Source organism: Eurosta solidaginis, chromosome 3 (genome assembly GCF_040869045.1).
Source record: "Eurosta solidaginis isolate ZX-2024a chromosome 3, ASM4086904v1, whole genome shotgun sequence".
Lineage (NCBI taxonomy): Eukaryota > Metazoa > Arthropoda > Insecta > Diptera > Tephritidae > Eurosta > Eurosta solidaginis.
The window spans coordinates 166,148,961-166,172,773 of record NC_090321.1 but is presented as its reverse complement, the minus strand read 5'-3'; the positions used below and the strand labels follow the sequence as shown (position 1 = coordinate 166,172,773).

The 23,813-nt window shown below is 40.1% G+C and overlaps 1 protein-coding gene across 2 annotated transcripts in view; it reads right to left on the bottom strand.

Annotated features, from left to right (window-relative positions):
• LOC137244576 (beta-glucuronidase-like) overlaps positions 1 to 23,813 on the bottom strand; it is a 126,443-nt gene that overhangs the window by 83,920 nt on the left and 18,710 nt on the right. For both annotated transcript variants that reach the window (XM_067773760.1, XM_067773761.1), the window contains exons 8-11: positions 3,840 to 3,924; positions 3,606 to 3,782; positions 3,393 to 3,531; positions 3,067 to 3,340 (exon numbers count right to left, since the gene is read on the bottom strand). In XM_067773760.1, coding sequence (XP_067629861.1) covers positions 3,162 to 3,340; positions 3,393 to 3,531; positions 3,606 to 3,782; positions 3,840 to 3,924 — 580 coding nt within the window. In that variant the 3' untranslated portion in view covers positions 3,067 to 3,161. The remainder of the gene's footprint in view (positions 1 to 3,066; positions 3,341 to 3,392; positions 3,532 to 3,605; positions 3,783 to 3,839; positions 3,925 to 23,813) is intronic.

Genomic DNA, 23,813 nt, shown 5'->3' with positions numbered 1-23,813 from the left:
CTTCACTTAGGTAAGGACGACGGGGAGGATGCCTTGTGCTACTTTGCCCCCCGCGCCCTCCTAGGTGTTGAGTGGCCCGACGCCTTCATGGCCATTTAACCCCTCCCCCTCAGTTCTAGCTTAGGCTGGCTGAGTGGAGGGGGCGCTGTCATGGCGCGGGTCACCCTTCACTTAGGTAAGGACGACGGGGAGGATGCCTTGTGCTACTTTGCCCCCCGCGCCCTCCTGGGTGTTGAGCGGCCCGACGCCTTCATGACATTCCACCCCTTCCCCTCAGCACTGGTTTCGGCCGTGAGCCGATGCGTGCGCACAGGGGCTACCGCTGTGCCGTTAAGGTGCACTTCCCCTCCGCCCACGGGTCGACCCACGGTGTATCGGCTGGTACAACCCCGCCCCCCTTACGCACCTTCTACTAGTGTGCAAGTAGGGAGGCGGGGGTGTCCAGCGGTGAAACCAGCACTAACGAGTCCTCGCAGTCTCTTCCGCAGGTGACTGACCCCGCGACTGCCACAGCTGCCGAAGAAGAGCGACTAGAGATCCCGTTGCAGCCGACCGACCAATACCAGCCCGTTGGTACGCTTATCCGACCCCGCCCGGAACACGCAGCCGCTGTCCAGGTAAACCCCGTCGCCGGCCTATTTTCTCTCTCTCTCTCTGCCCTGGTACGCGCTCCGTAGCCCACCGCCGCTGCCGTCGCACCGTCGCCCCTCCGGTGCCACCGCTGCTACAACGACCGTTGGCCGTTCGCCATCCTACCGCCGTTAAGCCGCTGCATCCGTCACGCCGCTGCTACGACGACCGTTGGCTGTTCGCCATCCTCCCGCCGTTGAGCCGCTGTATCCGTCCCGCCGCTGCTACGACGACCGTTGGCCGTTCGCCATCCTACAGCCGTTGAGCCGCTGTATCCGTCCCGCCGCTGCTACGACGACCGTTGGCCGTTCGCCATCCTACCGCCGTTGAGCCGCTGCATCCGTCACGCCGCTGCTACGACGACCGTTGGCCGCACGCCATCCTACCGCCGTTAAGCCGCTGCACCCGTCACGTCGCTGCTACAACGACCGGTGGCCGCTCGCCATCCTACCGCCGTTAAGCCGCTGCATCACCGTCCAGCCAGTTCGCTGGTGCCGTCACTTCGTCTATACCGCTACACCCATCCGTCCGCTAATACTGTCCGCCGTCCAGCCACTGCGCTCATACTACTGTACCAATCCGTCCGCTAATACTGTCCGCCGTCCGGCCGCCGCGCTGATCCCGCCGCTGCTCCCGGACAACCGTACCATCCCGCCCGCTACTGCACCGCCGCTAAACCACCGTACCGACCCCTCCGCTACTACTACGCCTATTAGCCACCGCCTCCATCTTTGCACGGAAAGCCGCTGTCCGCCTAATATCCCCAGCCGTGTGTGCGTGCGTTCGTAACACATAAATATCGTGTATTTATTCAGTAGGGGTTTGTGGGACCTTTACTCGACTCTGGATTGACTGAGTGTTACCCCAGCCTTAGACAAAACCCACCTCATATGTTTTTGTTCGAAAAATTTGTTACTGTATTGAAATAAATAACATCAAATATGAATTAAAAATCGTATTTAGAGTTTTTTCCAACATCCTTTTTTATTTTGCTGGTTAAATTGCTATATTTGATAAATGTCGAAACCTCCCACCCAATGTCGAAGCCACCCAGATGACTGACGAAGCCTCCCCGAAAAAGGGAGGTTTCGTCATATTTTTTGTTTTTGGTTATTTGATTATAACTTAGAAAAAAAGCATGTGGAATATTAACAACAAATCCGAAGTGTCATAAACATACATGGCATCAGTAATTATGAAAGGAGTTATCTATTTCTCATTCTAGTTTCTCTAAAAAAATCATTTTCTCTTAACCTGTCGAAGCCTCACCCCTCTACCCTACTTTCCTTATTTTGGTTGAAGATAATTTTATTTTCTTTTTTTTTTAACTTATTTTAGCTTTTTGGCTGAACATAATTATAACAGTATTTTCTTTTTTTCTGAACTTATTTAGGCTGAAGATCGTTTCCTCTTGGGTAAATTTTTTCTGAAGATTGGATATATAATACTTTAAAATTCAACGAGTTGCGGTAAAAATTTCAGATCCTGTTGTTAAGTTTTCTTTTAAATGACCACGATTTGATGCATGCTCGGTTGAGTGCTGGTCAAATATTACCTTCATGTTGTTAACTGCCGCCGGTTAGACAATGACCTAGGATATATGAACCCTTTATAATACACTGATCTAAAATTGGCTGCAGCCCCACGTTGGGCGCCAAATAATAATAACCTTTGTTGACAAATGAAAAGATCTTTTGATCTGGTGTTATTTTTATGAATCCAAATTTTATTCTGAAAACTTTCATTTTTCTTACTTTTCAAAAAACACTACAAAATTCAAGCATATTATTTTAAAACGAAAACAGTGTTTTTCCTCAAAGTAGTGCCAAGACCAAGAACCGAACAGTCATCCTTAACTTATACATCACTATGTTGCTAGAAAATAAATACACAACAACAGCAAAGTAAGCAGCCACACATGTGTACATGTAAACATCAAAGCAAGCCAATTCGAAATCAAAAAAAGACTGTCTACAAAATTTTTGTGATTGTAACAGCATAAGTGTGAAAATTTTAGGGAGGACTTTCTAGTCTTTTGGGAGGACGGCCGCCGTCATATAAATACTTACTACAAATAAATATTTATTTAACGATCCTGACGTTCGAATATTGAATACAAAAACATAAAACATATATCGCCACTCTGATTATCGTGAGTGTACCGGGCCTGTAGTAGCAATATAGAAGTTTCACATACATACATGGTTGCAAAATATATTTCTGCTGTGCGGTGTTATTAATTAAGCAGATTTGTAAATATTCATTTTGCTAGCTTAATTTACAAAAGTCCAGACCATCAAATTTAAAATTTTACAGGAGCTGCAAAAAATATTTCTTTTCGCATTCACTACATACAAATGTGGCGTTTTAAAAGTGGAATATATCAGATGCTATCAAGTTTTTAATGGAAATGAATTTTTATACATCAAAACTCACTGTGAAAAACGCATTTTCGAAAAATATTATGGTTACTGCCATTGTAAATTGGAAACGATATGTATTTTTTCCGTTTTTGGATAAAATTTAATTATTTATATAAAAGGCATTCTTTCCCAGCTTATGACGTAATCAAACAAGCCTTTAGGTAGCTCACACTGATCCAATTCTACTGCTAAACTATAGTAACGTTTACGGAGAAGATACGCCGCAGACTTTGGTTGTCGATTGCGAGTAAATATTCCCTTTTTATTGCCACCGACACGTGTAAAAGCTGTAAATAAAAAAGGTTATGTACTAGCATCAATAATCGCAACATAACTCACTTTGAGCCGTTTTAAAATCAGCAAAATTCCACAAGAATTCACCGATAAACCACTTCTTTGCTCTAAGGTTATCAAACGCAGCAAAGTGTTTACTGAGCAGAGATCTCTGATAATCTTCGGACCAAATATATGCAGGCAGCTAAATAAAATAAAAGGAAAAATATATATTATAGTAAATTCTTCAATAAAAGCTATTTTTATAATTGATCTTACAAAATGCAGCCCCTCATATGTGTCTGCGCCATATTCTGTCATTATAACTGGTTTGTTATGAGTTTCATGCCATCGAATTGCTTCTTCCTCCACGGACTTTGTAATCATATCTAAATGGCCGGGATTTGCGTACCACGCATTGTATCTATTGAAGCTTATAATATCCAGATATTTTCCCTGTTGAGATAAGGTAGGTAAATTTATTAAACAACATGACATCCCACAACCATTTACCAATTTATCTTTATTAACGTCAACGTTTAGAGCTGCGGTAATAGGTCGCGAGGTATCCAAGCACTTTGTATAATTTGCCAAAACTCTACAAAAGAAATCAAATTTATAGAACAAGGAAAAACTATTAAAAGGCTATACAAGACTTGCTATGTCATGATTTTCGAGCAGCCCGGGTATCTGAGCAACGAGTACTCGCACTTCAGCTCAATAGGTTAGGTTAGGTTGAACTGTCCGGTAAATAAAGACCTCACATAGACTGAACATGTCCATAGTGTTACCAGAATATGTTTGACGACCAAACGGAAGAACCCCAATCAGGTACCAGGACATATGCTATAGAATAACTCCGTCCTCTTGGCAAATATGCGCAACCGTTTCTTCCTGCAGCTCATACTTCCTAGTAGGAAGTTCCTACACTTGCTGTCACTGACGAGGCCTGACTTATAAGCATGTGACGCCAGAAGGCAGTGTCCAGTCAGTATGCCCATCGTGAGCCTTAAGTCCTCTCTCTTCAGAGATATGAGCCATTTTGTGATCTTGAAAATTGTGCAGCCCCGCGCTTTTGTCCACGCCTTTCCTGTGTGATGGATCATATGCAACTCCTGTCTCCTTTTGATTTCTCCCAAACGGATTGGGACGTCTATAGTCAACTCAGCGAATGCTGCACGCTCCTTTGCCAACTCATCGGCCTTTTCGTTACCTCCTATCCCTTTATGACCGGGAACCCAGTAAAAATTTATGGTCCAGCCTGAGCGAAGTTTTTCCAATGCTTCTTTGCATTCCACAACACTTCTTGATGAAGTACTGTGTGAGATTATTGCCTAAATCGCAGCCTGACTATCAATATTTAAATTGACGCGACTGCGGCTTAAGTACGCTTCCTCCAGAATTTTTGCTTCTTTCTCCACTGCTATAATTTCCGCTTGAAAAACGCTGCAGTAATCTGGCAGCATGTGGGATCTACTTATTTCTGGGTCGACACAGTAAACAGCAGACCAAACTCCTTCCATTAGTTTGGAACCATCTGTATACACGTGTATAGCATATTCTGCTATTTCTGCAGCCCGGCACCAAACCTCCGGCTCAATTGTGGCCCCAATATCCCTTTCGAAGCTCAGGCACGGGACCATATATTCCGTTCAATACTCATTACTCGAAAAATTTCGAGCTTCAGCACGACCATTTCGAGCTTTTTCGATCAACTTGTTTGTTGTATATTTTGTTAGCTTTTTTTTATTTTGATAACTTTTGTCATGCCAGTGCTTACATTACTGGGAAGAAAATTACTGTATTAAATGAACAATTACATATTGTGGCAAATATTAGAAGTTTTATACATCACTATGCTGCTGCTAAATAAATGGACAACAACAATAAAGCAAGTAGCCACACTTCTGTACATGTACACATTAAAGCAAGCAGCCACACTTTGTACATGAACACATCAAATCAAGCAGCCACACATATACATAACCAGCAACTTGAAGCAAAGAGATTATTTCACATACACATCACATTATCATCAGCTAATAGCAGAAGTTGGTAGTCACACATACACACTCATACAGCTAAACAACCAAGTATGAGATACAACTGTTCTAGAAGGCATGTTCGTGAAGTCTAGAGTCTAGACCAATGGTCGCCAGAATGGTCGTCTGCTAGTGAAATAATTCACCCCTATTCTGCATTTCGACTACGTTCCCGTTCTACGCTCCGCTTTAATCGAACTTGGGTATTCTGCATTACGACGGAATTGTAACGAGAAGAGGAAGAGAAAATGATTTTTCGAAATCAGCTGTTTGTACGGAATGTGTGAATATTGGAACAAAATAAATTAAAGAAAATTTGTAAAAAACACTGAAAAACGTTTATATTTTATTATCCATCCATTTTGTACAAAAAAAGCAATAGAATATATTGTCGCCGTGTTATATTTTCTTAAGTGAAGTGCTTTCATAATTGTAAGTGTGTTTTTGTCCTTCCTTTGGCCAATTCCCTGCCGTGGCCACCAAGTTTTGCTAAAACGGATTAAAAATAAATAATGTAAGGCGCGATAACCTCCGAAGAGATTTTAGGCGAGCTTCTCTTCCAATTTGCATCGTGCCCCTTTTTAATTTTTCATACAAATTGGCGGGACGGGACCGGTTTCCTATCCTCGCTCAGATAATGTGTAGGAGACCCATCTAGCGGCAGTGGTTAAACAACTAGCTACAGCACAGGGTGTACCGAATAGCGGAGACACAACCCTCTGTTGTATTTCTGTGTATAACATATAGCTGAATCAGTTGTGATAAATAGTCGACGCGCATAGAATACATAGAATTAGTGCAGAGGGTGAAACATAGACACATATTTCAGTTACATCTGAGTATAATGCGTATTGAAATTTAGTAGTACTAATTATATGCGTAGCAATTTCAGAGGTGTAGATAAAGCTTGTCGCTAAGCAGTCCATATAAAGTTTAAGGGTAAAAGTATATAGATGTGAAAAAAACACAGCTAGTGTCAAAGTCACTGTCTACGCTTTTGGATGTAATGCAACCAAAATTATGCCCTCAGTGGATAGCATTTGAACAAAGTGAAGAGGAGAAAATACAAGCGAAGCAAGAATTTATGCGAAGGCTGGCTTTCCCAGGAGTCATCATGTGCGTTGATGGCATGCATATAAAAATAATGAGGCCATCTGAAGAGTGCTTTCTGTATTACAACAGAAAAGGATTTTATAGCATAAATGCTATGGTAGTGAGAATTTTATTTCGAAACATTAGTGCAAATTATGTATTGATTTCTTTTATGTTTTAAGGGTGTGCGATCACAAAATGCTTTGTTGCCATTACATTAGCCAACGTCTCATACTGCACTCGTGTTGTTGTTATACTCAGTTGAGCAGAGCTCACAGAGTATATTAACTTTGATTGGATAACGGTTGGTTGTACAGGTATAAAGAAATCGAGATAGATATAGACTTCCATATATCAAAATCATCAGTATCGAAAAAAAATTCGATTGAGCCATGTCCGTCCGTCCGTCTGTCCGTTAACACGATAACTTGAGTAAATTTTAAGGTATCTTGATGAAATTTGGTAGGTAGGTTCCTGTGCACTCATCTCAGATCGCTATTTAAAATGAACGATATCGGACAATAACCACGCCCACTTTTTCGATATCAAAAAATCGAAAAAGTGCGATAATTCATTACCAGATAAGGATTATGCGATGAAACTTGGTAGGTGAGTTGAACTTATGACGCAGAATAGAAAACTAGTAAAATTTTGGACAATGGGCGTGGCACCGCCCACTTTTAAAAGAAGGTAATTTAGAAGTTTTGCAAGCTGTAATTTGGCAGTCGTTGAAGATATCATGATGAAATTTGGCAGGAACGTTACTCTTATTACCGTATGTCTGCTTAATAAAAATTTGCAAAATCGGAGAACGACCACGCCCACTTTTTAAAAAAATTTTTTTTTAATTTCAAATTTTAAAAGAAAAGTTAATATCTTTACAGTATATAAGTAAATTATGTCAACATTCAACTCCAATAATGATATGGTACAACAAAATACAAAAATAAAAGAAAATTTCAAAATGGGCGTGGCTCCGCCCTTTTTCATTTAATTTGTCTAGGATACTTTTAATGCCATAAGTCGAACAAAAATTTACCAATCCTTGTGAAATTTGGTAGAGGCTTAGATTCTGCGGCGATAACTGTTTTCTGTGAAAAAAGCCACGCCCAGTTTTTATACACAGTCGACCGTCTGTCCTTCCGCTCGGCCGTTAACACGATAACTTGAGCAAAAATCGATATATCTTTACTAAACTCAGTTAACGTACTTATCTGAACTCACTTTGTATTGGTGTAAAAAATGGCCGAAATCCGACTATGACCACGCCCACTTTTTCGATATCGAAAATTACGAAAAATGAAAAAAATGCCATAATTATATACCAAATACGAAAAAAGGGATGAAACATGGTAATTGTATTGGTCTTTTGACGCAAAATATAACTTTAGAAAAAAACTTGGTAAAATGGGTGTGACACCTACCATATTAAGTAGAAGAAAATGAAAAAGTTTTGCAGGGCGAAATCAAAAGCACTTGGAATCTTGGAAGGAATACTGTTCGTGGTATTACATATATAAATAAATTAGCGGTACCCGACAGATGATGTCCTGGATCACCCTGGTCCACATTTTGGTCGATATCTCGAAAACGCCTTCACATATACAACTAAGGGCCACTCCCGTTTAAAACCCTCATTAATACCTTTAATTTGATACCCATATCGTACAAACACATTCTAGAGTCACCCCTGGTCCACGTTTATGGCGATATCTCGAAAAGGCGTCCACATATAGAACTAAGGCCCACTCCTTTCATTTGATACCCATATCGTACAAACAAATTTTAGAGTCTCCCCTGGTCCACCTTTATGGCGATATTTGGAAAAGGCGTCCACCTATAGAACTAAGGCCCACGCCCTTATAAAATACTCATTAACACCTTTCATTTGATACCCATATCGTACAAACAAATTCTAGAGTCACCCCTAGTCCACCTTTATGGCGATATCTCGAAAAGGCGTCCACCTATGGAACTAAGGCCCACGCCCTTTTAAAATACTCATTAACACCTTTCATTTGATACCCATATTGTACAAACGCATTCTAGAGTCACCCCTGGTCAACTTTTATAACGATATTCCGAAAAGGCGTCCACCTATAGAACTAAGGCCCACTCCCTTTTAAAACACTTATTAACACCTTTCGTTTGATACCCATATTGTACAAACGCATTCTAGAGTCAACACTGGTCCACTTTTATAACGATATTCCGAAAAGGCGTCCACCTATAGAACTAAGGCCCACTCCCTTTCAAAATACTCATTAACACCTTTCATTTGATACCCATATAGTACAAACAAATTCTAGAGTCACCCCTGGTCCACCTTTATGGCGATATCTCGAAAAGGCGTCCACATATAGAACTGAGGCACACGCCCTCTTAAAATACTCATTAACACCTTTCATTTGATACTCATATCGTACAAACAAATTCTAGAGTCACCCCTGGTCCATCTTTATGGCGATATCTCGAAACGGCGTCCATCTATAGAACTTAAGCCCACGCCCTTTTAAAATTATCATTAACACATTTCATTTGATACCCATATCGTACAAACAAATTCTAGGGTCACCCCTGGTCCACCTTTATGGTGATATCTCGAAAAGGCGTCCACCTATATAACTAAGGCCCACTCCTTTTTAAAATACTCATTAACACCTTTCATTTCATACCCATATCGTACAAAATAAATTCTAGAGCACCCCTGGTCCACCTTTATGGCGATATCTCGAAAAGGCGTCCACCTATAGAACTTAGGCCCACTCCCTTTTAAAATTATCATTAACACATTTCATTTGATACCCATATCGGACAAACAAATTCTAGAGTCACCCCTGGTCCACCTTTATGGTGATATCTCGAAAAGGCGTCCACCTATAGAACTAAGGCCCACTCCTTTTTAAAATACTCATTAACACCTTTCATTTGATACCCATATCGTACAAAAAAATTCTAGAGTCACCCCTGGTCCACCTTTATGGCGATATTTCGAAAAGGCGTCTACCTATAGAACTAAGGCCCACGCCCTTTTAAAACATTCATAACACCTTTCATTTGATACCCATATCGTACAAATAACACATTCCAGGGTTACCCTAGGTTCATTTTCCTACATGGTGATTTTCCCTAATTTTGTCTCCACAGCTCTCAACTGAGTATGTAATGTTCGGTTACACCCGAAATTAGACTGCCTTACTTGTTTTTGACCTGGAAACATATAAAAAACAATCATCATCAAGCCTTTTACGTTTCTCAACAAGTTTTACTTTAATTTTTGTTAAAATTCTGTTATAAATTAATAAAAAAATAAAAAATAAATATTTTTGCGCCAACAAATTTGCAACTTAGAAAAACGGAACTACGATCGGAATGCAGAATAAACAAAATCGAACGATTAGAAGTTGGATCGAAAGAGATTGGAAAACAGAATACCAAAGTAGCGAAATCGAAAAAATTCGAATCCAAGTCGAAATGCAGAATAGGGGCTATTATTCGCGCTCAGTTTACACACACAGCGCGCCCAGCGCCAATACTGTTTAAACTCAATTGCCAATATGATAGGCGAGAGTTCTTAAAGCAGTCGCTGCTTTTTGTAAACACAAAAAGAGATCAATTCTGATATTGGTCAAGGCGGTGAGGGTAATTTCTACATACATGCAAGTTTGACAAAAGCAAATAGAGCTCTAATGCATTACGCAACTCAACTTAAACATCAAAAACTCATTTCGTCGGCATTTGGCATTAGAGGGAGAGTCTATGTGAGAGTACATCACGGAAAAGAGGTAGTTTTTATGGACAGCAAAGAGAGCGTTGATGCACTTGTCAGCCAGTCAAGTCACATTACATAAAAATTAAGACAAACAATGTTGACATATTTATTATATTCTCTTCATTTTTCCCTATATATTTCTTCTTTTGTTTTTATATTGTGTATTTTTCTCTATTACTCAATTACTGCCACTGTAAACTTCCAAATTATTTGCGCCGATTTTGGATCTCAGCATGTTTAACGCTGATATGAGTTTTACTGCTGACAAAAGATGTTTAAATTTTCTCTTGAAGCTTGTTAGTAGGAAGTATACCGGGTTGCAATTATGCTACTTTAATGCTAGAAGCTTTAATAATAAAAAAGTTGATTACATTAATTATATTTTGCAGGGCCTTGATATTGATGTTGTATGCATAACGGAAACATGGTTTAGTGAGTCCGTATGTGATAATACTTGTGCACTGCGTGACTATAAACTATTAAGAAATGATAGGCAATGATAGGCATCTACTGCAAATCAGGGATAAATCGAAAAATTATATTTAAATCAAGTTGTGATGATCCGGTTGAGTATTTAGTGGTAGAAATTGGAGATGGTTGCAGGAAGTGTTTGGTCGTATGTGTTTACAATCCTAGTAGAAGATTTGATCTTAGTGACCTTTTCATCTTCTCAATAGTGATAGCAGTTCCATTGATTTAACATATAGGCTGATTTCTGCTGGTTTGGAAGTAATAAATAAATTTCCCACCCGCTTTGGTCATAATTGTAAATCAAGTCTGCTTGACATTATATGTGTGTTTGATCGTTCAAACGTATTTCATTGTGATCAGTTTTCCATTCCAGGAGTATCAGATCATGATATGATGTTTTAGCGTATGAGTTACAGTTTAATAATGATGTACACAAACAATTTTATTACAGGGATTTTAAATCTGTTGATATTGATGCATTAAGATATGAGGCTGGCATCCTTGATTGGAACACAGCTTGGTTCTTTCCAGATATAAACCAAAAACTAGACTTTTTCACTTCAAGCTTAAATTATCTTTATGATAAATATATCCCTGTAAGAAAGGCCAAAGTCTCCAATAAAAACCCTCCATGGTTTACAAGAGTGGTATTACAAAGTATAAAAACGAGAAACCAGCTATACATACGTTGGAAACGTAAACCAACGCGCGAAAACTGGGAAGCATACCGCGTTGCACGTAACAAAGCTAATCTGACCACGAAAAACTCTAAAAGGCAGCACTACCGTACTAAGTTAGATGTAAACTTATCTGACAAAATGTTGTGGAACCATCTAAAGTCTGTTGGAATTGGGAGTAAAACTAGTATAGAATGAAATTTAGACGCCAACTCTATGAATGATTACTTCTTAGAATCTAACATTATCCAAAGCAGCATAGATTTTAAACTAAATGAAAGCTTACTACTTGCAACAGAAAAAAACATTTGACTTCTCAACCGTGACTGAGTATGATATTCTAAAAAGTATTTTTTCAATTAAATCGAATTCCATTGGAGAGGGCAACGTAAGCTTAAAATTTATAAAGCTGATAATTCCATTCATACTTTCAACCCTAACCCACATTTTGAATTTTTCCATCACTACCTCGACGTTTCCGGACTCCTGGAAAATAGCTAAAGTTAATCCAATCTCTAAAAATCGTTCGGCCAATTAGCATACTTTCTTCTTTGTCAAAGGTTTTGGAAAGGCTAATGGTTACGCAAATAGTTGATTATCTAGACAACAATAATGTTCTTGCCGAAAACCAGTCAGGATATAAAAAGGGTCACAGCTGTGCAACTGCTATGCTTAAAGTAATTGATGATATTAGACCGTCCTTCGATAAAGGTGATTTAACTGTTTTAACTCTATTGGACTTCTCCAAGGCTTTTGACAAATTTGAGCATACAATACTTTTGCACAAGCTTGAAAAATATTTTGGGTTTTCTGAAAGCGCGGTAAATCTGCTCAAAAACTACCTTAGTAATCGTTGGCAAAGGTTGTGACTAAAAATATGGCTTCTGAGCTAAGAAGATTGTATTCGGGGGTACCTCAGGGATCCATTTTGGGCCCGATTTTGTTCAGTATTTTTATTAATGATATGGTATACTGCTGTAAAAATGTGTCCATACACCTGTATGCGGATGATGCACAAGTATATCTATCCCGCCGAACAGGACTATGTGAAGATTTGATAGCTAGAATCAATGATGATCTGCACTCAATCTCTATTCGGGACAAATGTAATAATTTGAGTCTTAACGCAAAAAAAACCAAAGCCATATGTATTTCACACAGGTCGAATTGTGAGGAATTCTTTCCCCCAATAATTTTAGTGGACTCGTTTATAAATTTCGAGTCAGTTGTAACTAGCCTTGGTTACAAAGTTAATTCATACCTTGGATGCTCCGATTATATAAACCAAATCATATCTAGAATTTATTTCATTCTAAGAAAGCTGTGGTACACATCTAACTTCGTCCCGCAGGACACAAAATTACATTTGGTGAAAACCTTTATAGTTCCACTCATTTCTTATGGCGAACTCATCTACAGGCACCTAGATAGCGCATCTGAGCGAAAACTTGCAATGGCCATAAACAGCTGTGCAAGGTATGTGTTTTGTAGGCGTAAGTATGACCACATCTCACAATTTAGTTACAAGATACTCGATTGCAATCTGACTTGCTACTTGAAGTACCGTAATCTCATATATATGCATAAACTCATTAATACGAGAAATCCAAAGTACCTTTTTGAAAAGTTGGCTTTTGCGCATTCGATTAGAACATGCAACCTCATCGTACCAAAACATCATTATAATACTTCATCACGAACGTTTTTTGTCGTTGTTGTCAAACTCTGGAACTCTTTACCAAACAAAATTAAATCGATAACAAATCCCAGGCGCTTTAAAGTGGAAGTGTTTAAGTTTTTAAATATCTAAATATTTCTTCCTATTTTCTTTTACTTTTTCATTCTTATGACCTTTATTTCTGTTTTTCATATTTTAAGGAATGAATCTTTCTAAACCTAAAATATTTGTTATAAGTTGTTAATTATGATTTAAATTAATGCAATTTTTTATGATATGCATATACAGTAATTATTATTGTTATTAGATATTATTATTATTAATTATATATGAAAATATTGTAAATTGATTTAATGATAATGGGCTTAAAAGACATTAATTAGTCTTACGCTCAACCACCGAGTCTTATAAATAAATTACTATTCTCTTTCGTTTAGTATTTGCTGAACAAGCAGAGTAGCAACAACAGAGGAGGCTTTTGTTTATTTGCGCGTTTCCAAACAGATATTTTGCAAACCATGCGCATAATGTTTAAATATGAGCAATATATTTTGTTTGCAAAAAAAGAGTAAGGGCACTCATTAAAGCATATAATTTTATTAGGTGTAAAATGATATCCATTTACACACGCTATTATATGAACGCACCTAGCAATATTCTTGATAAACTTAACTGTCGATCAGCTGTATTATTTCCAACAAATCTTTGATTATTATACAAATAAAAAGTGCCAAGATTAAGTGCAAAATCAAATCCAAAAATTCTTTACTAAGATATGCTTGTAAATGACTTGCTGATGTTGGAGGTTTCTGATAAAAATGACGGCTGTTATGTTTGCGAGGTTGCATTCCTTTGAGTTTACCGCGTTTGAGGTTTCATAGAAAATTTGACAGTTCGTTTACGCACTAGATAAATTTATACGTTTACACATTTATAAGGTATTTATAAGGTTAAATGAGCCCCCCTAGTATTTGTATTGCATATTTGCGTATTATGTATTATTTTTTTAGTGTTACCAAACTTGCGCGCAGACATCCTACCTCATTACTCTTACTAACACAGCCACAGTTTAAATTTTGGTGACCACTGGTCTAGAGTCTAGATCTTAGAAGAAATATGCGAACGAGGCAACAGAGAGTATAAGCAGCGCAAGCTGAGGAACCAGAATCAGTTTGATTTAGACACGCTATAAGTGCAGTATAATTGTAATTATGAAGTAATACTCCCAAAGTAGTATAAATAAATACCATTTTGCAATACTGTATATTGGAGTTATTTATTCGACAGTTCAGCGATTCGAACGTTAGCAGAAGGTGCATAACAGAGAAGAGGCCTTTAACAACATTCTTCCAACTGCGGTTACGAACTCCCTATGTTCGCTAGGTGTGTAAGAGCTTCTTGTGGAACTTTTTGAACAGTTTCTTAAAAGGAGAACTATTATTTCCGAAATGGACAACTCTTCCCTAACAAGGTATGTCAGCAGAGGATCTCCCCAAGGGGGGTTCTTTCTCCTCTACTATGGAACCTGATGTTGAACACTATTGTCTAGGCTACAGTCTACCGGCTGCCAGGTGTTTGCATGTGCCGATGAAATAGTCCTGATAGCCACTGCTAAACATCTTCCGGTGCTGAGCGAACTCTTGCAAATTGCACTGAATCTAACAAATACTTAGTCTACGGAACCTGGACTCAGCATCAGCTGTGAAAACCCTCAGAGGGTGTTCTTCACCCGCAGAAGCAAAATACCAGAATTTGCGCCATATTCTCCTGCTCCGGGAAGATATCGAACCAAATCCGGGGCCAGTACCTGATTCCGGTCCAGATAAATGATTTTGTTGCGTGTGCCGGAAAAAAATATTTTTAGGACGGTCACACTCATGCCAGTGTGTCACATGTAAGGGATGGTTACATCGCACGGGGAGTTCTGGGCTAGATCTCAAAACCCGTAGTCCCCGTACCTTTGAAAAATCTTTTGTGGCACATTGCTGTTCACTTCCAAGGGCGTCCCGTAGTCTGCGCATATCTCCGGCACTGGCATATGATTAGGTCAGGGAAACAGACTCTTAGTCCCTAACAGGTTGTGCACCGTTTGCCAGCACTGTACCGTAGTACAAAGCCGCAAATATTACTTACTTACTTACTTAATTGGCGCTTAACCGTCTAAACGGTTATGGCCGTCCAACAAGGCGCGCCAGTCGCTCCTTCGCTCCACCAACCGGCGCCAATAGGTCACACCAAGGGAGTTCAAATCGTTTTCCACCTGGTCCTTCCAACGGAGTGGGGGCCGCCCTCTACCTCTGCTTCCATAGGCGGGTTTCGATAGAAACACTTTGTTGGACGGAGCATCATCTTTCATCATCGCCTACCTAGTCCAAAGTAGCATTTATTGGCAAGATTGATTCTTCGCTGGATTTCAGTGCTGATGTTGTTGCTAGTGTTGATGCTGGTTCCCAAATAAACGAAGTCTTTTACTATTTCGAAATTATGGTAGCCAACAGTACCGTGGTTGCCAAGGCGCATATGCGCTGACTCTTTGCTCGATGACAGCAGGTACTTCGTTTTGTCCTCATTCAACATCAAACCCATCTTTACCGCTTCTTTTTCCAGTTTGGAGTAAGCAGAGCTAACAGCGCGGGTGTTTAGGCCGATGATATCAATGTCATCAGCATATGCCAGTAATTGCACGCTTTTATCGTATATTGTTCCAGTGCGACTAAGTTCTGCAGCTAGTATAATTTTCTCCAGCATCAAATTAAAGAAATCGCACGATAGGGGGTCACCCTGTCTGAAACCTCGTTTAGTTTCGAACGGCTCGGAGAGGTCCTTCCCAATTCTTACTGAGCTGATGGTGTTGCTCAGCGTAATTTTGCACAGCCGTATAAGTTTTGCGGGGAAACCAAATTCAGACATAGCGGCATATAGGCAGCTCCTTTTCGTGCTGTCGAAGGCGGCTTTAAAGTCGACGAAGAGGTGATGTGTGTCGATTCTTTTTTCCCGGGTTTTTTCCAAGATTTGGCGCATTGTGAAAATCTGGTCGATGGTAGATTTACCAGGTCTGAAGCCGCACTGATAAGGTCCAATCAGCCGGTTCACAGTGGGCTTCAATCTTTCGCACAATACACTTGAAAGGACCTTATATGCGATATTGAGAAGGATGATTCCACGATAGTTGGTGCATTTTGCAGTATTCCCCTTCTTGTGGACTGGGCAAAGAACACTTAGATTCCAACCGTCGGGCATGCACTCTTCCGTCCATATTTTGCTAAGAAGCTGCTGCATGCGCCTTACCAACTCCTCGCCGCCGTACTTGAATAGCTCCGCAGGCAATCCATCAGCGCCCTCGGCCTTGTTGTTTTTCAATCTGGTTATTGCTGTTCTAACTTCGTCATAATCGGGCGGGGGGACATATATTCCATCATCATCGATTGCGAGATCGGGTTCTTCATCTCTGCGCGGTGAATTGCTGCCTTCATTTAGGAGAACAGAGAAGTGTTCCCTCCATAATCTAAGCACTCTCTGGACATCAGTTACAAGGTTGCCGTTTTCGTTCCTACAGGTGTTTGCCCCCGTCTTAAAACCTTCCGTCTGTCGCCGTATTTTTTGGTAAAATTCTCGGGCGTTATTCCTGGTGGCTAGCAGCTCAAGCTCCTCGGACTCACGCCTTTCTGCTTCTGCTTTTTTCTTCCTGAAAAGGCGTCTCGCTTCCTTTTTCAACTCACGATAGCGTTCACACACTCCTCTTGTCGCGCTCGCTTTTAACGTAGCCCTGTAGGCAGCGTCTTTTCTTTCAGTTGCGACGCGGCATTCTTCATCGTACCAGTTGTTTTTTCGTAGTCGCCGGTAACCAATTTTTCCTCGAGGTGCTTTGGAAGTATGCTCCCACTGCTCCTGTATTCCTTCAGGATGAGTTGTGCTCTCAGAGAGCAGGTGTGAGAGTCGAGTTGCGAAATCATTGGCAGTCTGTTGTGATTGAAGCTTTTCGACGTCTAGCTTTCCTTGTGTTTTTTGTTCCTTGGTTTTAGCCGCGTTGAAGCGGGTGCGTATTTTGGCTGCACCGAGATAATGGTCCGAGTCGATGTTAGGTCCTCGGATCTTGCGCACATCTAAAACACTGGAGGCATGCCGTCCGTCTATCACAACGTGATCGATCTGATTGCGAGTATTTCGATCAGGAGACAGCCATGTAGCTTGATGTATCTTTTTATGCATGAACCTCGTGCTGAATATGACCATGTTTCTAGCACCGGCAAAGTCAATCAGCCTCAGTCCGTTGGGAGAAGTTTCATTGTGTAGGCTGAACTTTCCGACTGTAGGGCCAAAAACACCTTCTTTGCCCACCCTGGCGTTGAAGTCACCAAGCACGACTTTTATATCGTGACGGGGGCAGCGCTCGTATGTGCGGTCTAATTGTTCATAAAAAGTGTCTTTCACCCCATCGTCTTTCTCCTCTGTCGGCGCATGGGCGCAGATGAATGATATATTAAAAAATTTTGCTTTTATTCGGATAGCGGCGAGACGTTCTTCCACAGGTGTGAACGCCAGAACTTGGCGACAAAGTCTCTCTCCCACCACGAATCCGACGCCGAAACTGCGCTTATTCGTATGGCCACTCCAATAGATGTCACAATTTTTGATCTTCTTTCTTTCTTGCTTCGTCCAACGCATTTCATTGATGGCGGTGATGTCAGATTTAGTTAATTTAGTTAACTCTAAAGCGTAACTGTTATGTATGAAACGAGATGGCAGCGCCACGACAATACATTATTTATATATACATCTGGCAACTGTGTTGCCAGAACATTCTTTATCTTCTTCTTTATTACTTTTTTATCTTTCAATTGATATACTTTTACGCATTAACTTTAAAATATAACAATTAACTTATTTCATTAATTAAAAAACACTCATATACAAAAGTGGTGTCAGAAGTGTATTTAAAAATTAGCCCTACTTCGGAGGATTTAAAAACAGTGTTGGATGCGCTAGCAGGAGCAATCCGAGGAGCTGTGGAGGAGGCTGCACAGAATGCTGCGGCAAATACAAATGTAAATCGTTCGTTGTCACCCAAACCACCACCGTTTAGTATTACGGAATACAAATCGGAAGATAAATCCTCAGTACAGGATTATTTCACACGTGTAGGTTGGGCATTACAGTTGAGCAAGGTTCCAGAAGCGGAACAGCACAAGTTCGTACGTGTACACATGGGGACAGAGCTTAATACAGCGCTAAAAATTCTTGTTAGCCCAAAAACACCAGACTCGCTCAACTACAGCGAAATAAAAAATATCTTGATTCGCCATTTTGATGGCTGTAGGAATAAGTATGCAGAAAGTATCAAGTTCCGGCAAAACAAACAAGAAAAGGGAGAGCCGATTTGCAAGTTCGCACTTCGGTTAAGAGAAGCGGCTGTACACTGTGAGTATTGAGAATTCTTAGATAGAATGCTACTAGAGCAATTGTTGTATGGCGTAGAATCACGAGTAATTTGTAATGAAGTTATTGCAAAGAAACCAAAAAATTTTGCTGAAGCATACGAAATTGCGCATACAATCGTATTAACACAAAACGCCACAACAGACCTAAAGTGCACAGAAGTGATACAAACAAGCGAGCCAACGTATAAACTGAGATACGCACCAGTTAAAACAAAAAGAAACACAAATTCGAAATACCCGTGTGGCGAAGAACCGATGCAGAGGGCAAAAGAGAAAGAGTCCAATTGTTACGGATGTGGGGGGCAGCACCTTAGAAAAGACTGCAAATTTAACAATTCCAAATGCTTTGCATGTGGAAGAGTGGGCCACATCGCCAAAGTGTGTAAGACCAAATTAGATAAGATTTCAGAGGATGAATGTGAATCAGTTCTAAAACTGAACAGTGTTAATGCATGCAATGGAGTAGATAGAAAAATAAAATAAAAAAAATAAATGTAAGGCGCGATAACCTCCGAAGAGATCTAAGGCCGAGCTTCTCTTCCAATTTGCGTCGTGCTCCTCTTGATTTTCCCTACAAATTGGCCGGAGGGGACCTACATGTTTTATGCCGACTCCGAACGGCATCTGCAAGGCAGATGAGTTTTCACTGAGAGCTTTTCATGGCAGAAATACACCCGGAGCGCTTGCCAAACACTGCCGAGGGGCGACCCCGCTTAGACAAATTTTCTTCTAATTGAAAAACCTTATTTCTAAAATTTTGATGTTGCTTTGCCCGGGAGTTGAACCCAGGGCATACGGTGTGATAGGCGGAGCACGCTACCATCACACCACGGTGGCCGCCATATATATAGATGGGAAACAAATTCAGATGGAATTAGATACGGGTGCACCATGTGCAGTAATGAATTACAAAACGTTGCGTTCGATTAATCCAAATTTTAGGTTGTTAAAAACAGATCGACGATTTACAAGCTATACGGGCCACAAGGTGAACTGCATTGGACGGGTCGTAGTAACTGCGACAATGGGGAAAACTTCACGACGACTTAATTTGTATGTCGTTAAAGGAGATTGTGATACACTTTGCGGCCGAGAATGGATATCGCAATTCGCACGAGAAATAAACTTCACTGAACTGTTTTCATCGTCTAACCGAATCAATACTATAAATTCAACAGCACCAAAACTATCAATAAACCAACAAACGCGACTGCAACATCTCATTACACGTTTTGAGGACATCTTCAGTACGACGGCTGGGAAGTTGAGTGGGCCACCTGCAAAAGTAAAGCTCAAAGCTGGAGCAACACCAGTTTTCGCGCGAGCGCGTGATGTACCGATGGCGCTGGGAGAGGAGTATGCCCAGGAAATAGATCGTTAAATTCAGTCAGGTTTTTACAAGAGAGTGGAGCATTCAGAATGGGCCTCAACAACACACGTAGTAGCAAAAAAGAATGGGGGTATTCGCATTACCGGTAATTATAAGTCCTCTGTCAATCCAAAAATGATCATCGACGAACACCCGATTCCAAAAGCAGAAGATTTGTTTAATAAAATGAAAAACACCACAATATTTTGTCACTTAGATATAACAGATGCATATACGCATTTAACAATTGACGAGGAGTTTGCGCATGTATTGACATTAAATACAGTGACGCATGGGTTAATACGACCTACTCGTGCGGTATATGGAGCAGCAAATATTCCAGCTATCTGGCAAAGAAAAATGGAGACTGTGTTACAGGGAGTCCCAAATGTTTTAAATTTTTTTGATGATATCTTGGTGTTTGCTGAAAACTTCGAGCAGCTACTGATAGTTTTGGAAACGACACTAAATCGCATTAAATCACATGGTTTGCATTTGAACAAGTCAAAGTGTGTATTTGCGACACCATCGGTGGAGTTCCTTGGCCACCGCATCGACGAACAGGGCATACATAAATCCGAAAAACACATTGAAGCGGTACTAAACGCTCCCAAGCCAACGACTTTCGAAGAGTTACAGCTGTTTTTAGGAAAAACTACGTATTATAGCGCATTTATTCCAGATTTGGCCACAAGTGCACGGCCATTGCGGGATATGCTGAAAAGAGAGAAATTTTACTGGACTAAGGAGGCAAACGCAGCGTTTGCCCTATTGAAAGAGACGTTGGTTTCACCTCAAGTGTTGATGCCATTCGACCCAACACTACCTGTACTACTGGCAACAGACGCGAGTCCAACAGGACTAGGAGCCGTGCTTTCACACCGTTTAGAGAACGGGACCGAACGACCAATTGCATACGCAAGTCGAACATTGAATGCTACAGAACAACGCTATCCACAGATTGACAAAGAGGCATTGGCAATTGTGTGGGCGGTTCAGAAATTTTTCAAATATTTATACGCAGGTCATTGGACACTAATCACCGATCATGAGCCATTGTCACAAATATTACAACCTGACAAATCACTTTCAGTATTATGCATAAGTAGAATGGCGAACTACGCAGACTTTTTAAGCAGATTTGATTTCGAGGTAGTGTACAAGAGCTCAAAGGCGAACGCGGATGCCGACTATCTTTCACGCCCCACTTTCAGCCATCGAAATCATTACAAATTAAGCAGTTGCAACAGACAGCCATGACGAATCTAGACGAATATGATGAGTTCGACCACTTCATGATTCGCCAAATCAACCAATTACCACTAAGTTCAGAACACATAGCAAGAGAGTCCAGAAAAGTTGAACGAATGGGTAAAATAATTAAACTACTGGAAAGTGGCCAGTGCTTGAAAAGGGCAGGGTACAAATCCCCAGAAGTCAATTATAAGTTGTCCTCCGGATGTTTGACGTTCAAACATCGTGTTGTTATTCCACCAAAATATCGAAACAAACTGCTTGACAATTTACACACGGGGCATTTAGGAATTGTTAAGATGAAAGGGATTGCTCGCTCATTCATATACTGGCCGGGCATAGACAATGATATCGAGAATATTGCTAAACAATGTGATGCATGTGCAAGACAAGCAAACAAACCGGCAAAAAGTGAGGATCATCATTGGGAATACCCCAAAGGGACCATGGGAACGTATTCATATCGACTATGCGGGACCTTTCGAGGGAGCGATGTTGCTGGTAATCTCGGACGCATACAGTAAGTGGTTAGAAGTGAGAGTTACTAAATCTATAACAGCAATGGAGACAATTGCGTTGTTGGACGAAGTGTTTGCGGCTTACGGAGCGCCGCTAACTGTCGTTTCTGATAATGGAACAAATTTCACTTCTGCAGAATTCAACAACTTTCTGACAGCAGTTGGTGTTAAATATCACAAATATTCAGCGCCGTATCACCCAGCAACTAACGGACAAGCAGAGCGTAGTGTACAAACAGTCAAGAAAGCATTGAAAGCGATGGGTACTACGAGTAGTTCATTAATTACAAATTTGAATGAATTTTTGAGGCAATACAAAAACGCACCGCATGCAACCACAGGGTCATCACCAGCACTACTATTTATGGGGCGACAGTTGCGCACAAGGTTGAATCTGATTCGACCAGAGGAAATTTCAGAGAAGGTAGAAGAGCAGCAATACGTAAAGTCCAAGAAAACTATTAGAGAGTTTGAACCAAATCAAAATGTTTACTTTTTGTCTGGGAATCCACGAATTTGTAAGTGGCTCAGGGGAATCATAAACGCACGTCTAGGTGATCTGCACTATGAAATACTCTTCAATGGGAAAAGTATAAAACGGCATGTGGACCAAATACGCAAAGCCCCGATTGGACCTGATAAAACAGCTCGGGAAGTTGATTATTACAAGGCGAGGCTGTCAACCGAAGACAACACTAATGAAACCGAGGCATCAGCTGAAGTAGATAGCACTGAAGAAATAACGCAACCGGTGGTTACTGAAACGGCGCAAAACGAATCGTGGGGATCGGAAGATTTTGAAGGCTTTGCTTCGGCCAATAGTACAATAGAGCAAAATCCTACATCGACACCGCATACAACACCCGAAACAAGTAGGATACCTCAAATTACACGGAGATCAACCAGACAGAGAAGGGCACTTGTCGGATACTCACCTTAGCCCTTGCAGAAGAGGGAAAAATGTTATGTATGAAACGAGATGGCAGCGCCACGACAATGCAACACATGGCAACACAGTTGCCAGAACATTCTTTATCTTCTTCTTTATTACTTTTTTATCTTTCAATTGATATACTTTTACGCATTAACTTTAAAATGTAACAATTAACTTATTTCATTAATGTAATAAACACTCATATACAAAAGTAACTATAGAAGCTAAAAATAAAAGTTTGCTTATGCCTCAAGTTGAAATCGACCAACAAGACTGTTGAGTAGGTCTATCTACACAATAAAAATCTTGGATTAAAAGCAAATATATATAGGGTAAGTGTGCATATATTTCTCAAAGACGGATCCGCTTTTTTATTTAGTATGCGTATGAAGTTTCAAAACTAAATCCCTAATTGTGTGGTGTCTGTTTCTTCCGCAGATATTTCCACAAATATACACCAAATTTTTCAATAAATTCGCTATTTGCAAAATTGTTAACGTTACCTCATCTCTCCGCGTTTCGCCGCCACCACAGAAATCTTCATAAAATGCTTACGAAGTTGCCAACTATCTAGAAAACGCCCACCTAGGAGTACCTAAATTTCGACTCCAAGCAGATTTCCCAAGCTTTGGAATCTTCAAAAAAATGACTCAAAATTATTTTGCAATCTTAAATTATGTTGATTATAAAATAGTCCATACTTTATATACATACATAAAATGAAGATATAGGAAGAAGAAGACGTAGGTTAAGAAAAATATAATAAAATAAAATTAGTATACTAAAATGTAAAAGCAACAAAGCATCAGAAGATGTTGCTGGAACCAATGTATAGAACTTATATAGATACAATGTTGCGGAATTAAAATCATTATCACTACCAAATAAGAAAAGAAGTAATAAATAAATTTAATTTATATTTTCTCATATAATATATTACAATAATTATGGTTCCTATACATTTTGTAAGCACTGTAGGTTAGACTAAAAACCTAAAAGATTTTCCTAATACCTTTAAATATAATTATTACTTAAAATATATAACTATCTATTATCAACATATTCTTGTGTTGTTGTTCGTGTACAGCTGTCTCTCGAACCTGTGCCAAATAGAAATTGTATGATATGAGAAGCATTGGACATGTTTGAGAGAGAGTTGTATAACGTGGTTTGAACCAAACTTGCATCTTAGATAATTTTTATTTGTTGCGAGCTCTCAATAATATATTTCTATTTATATTT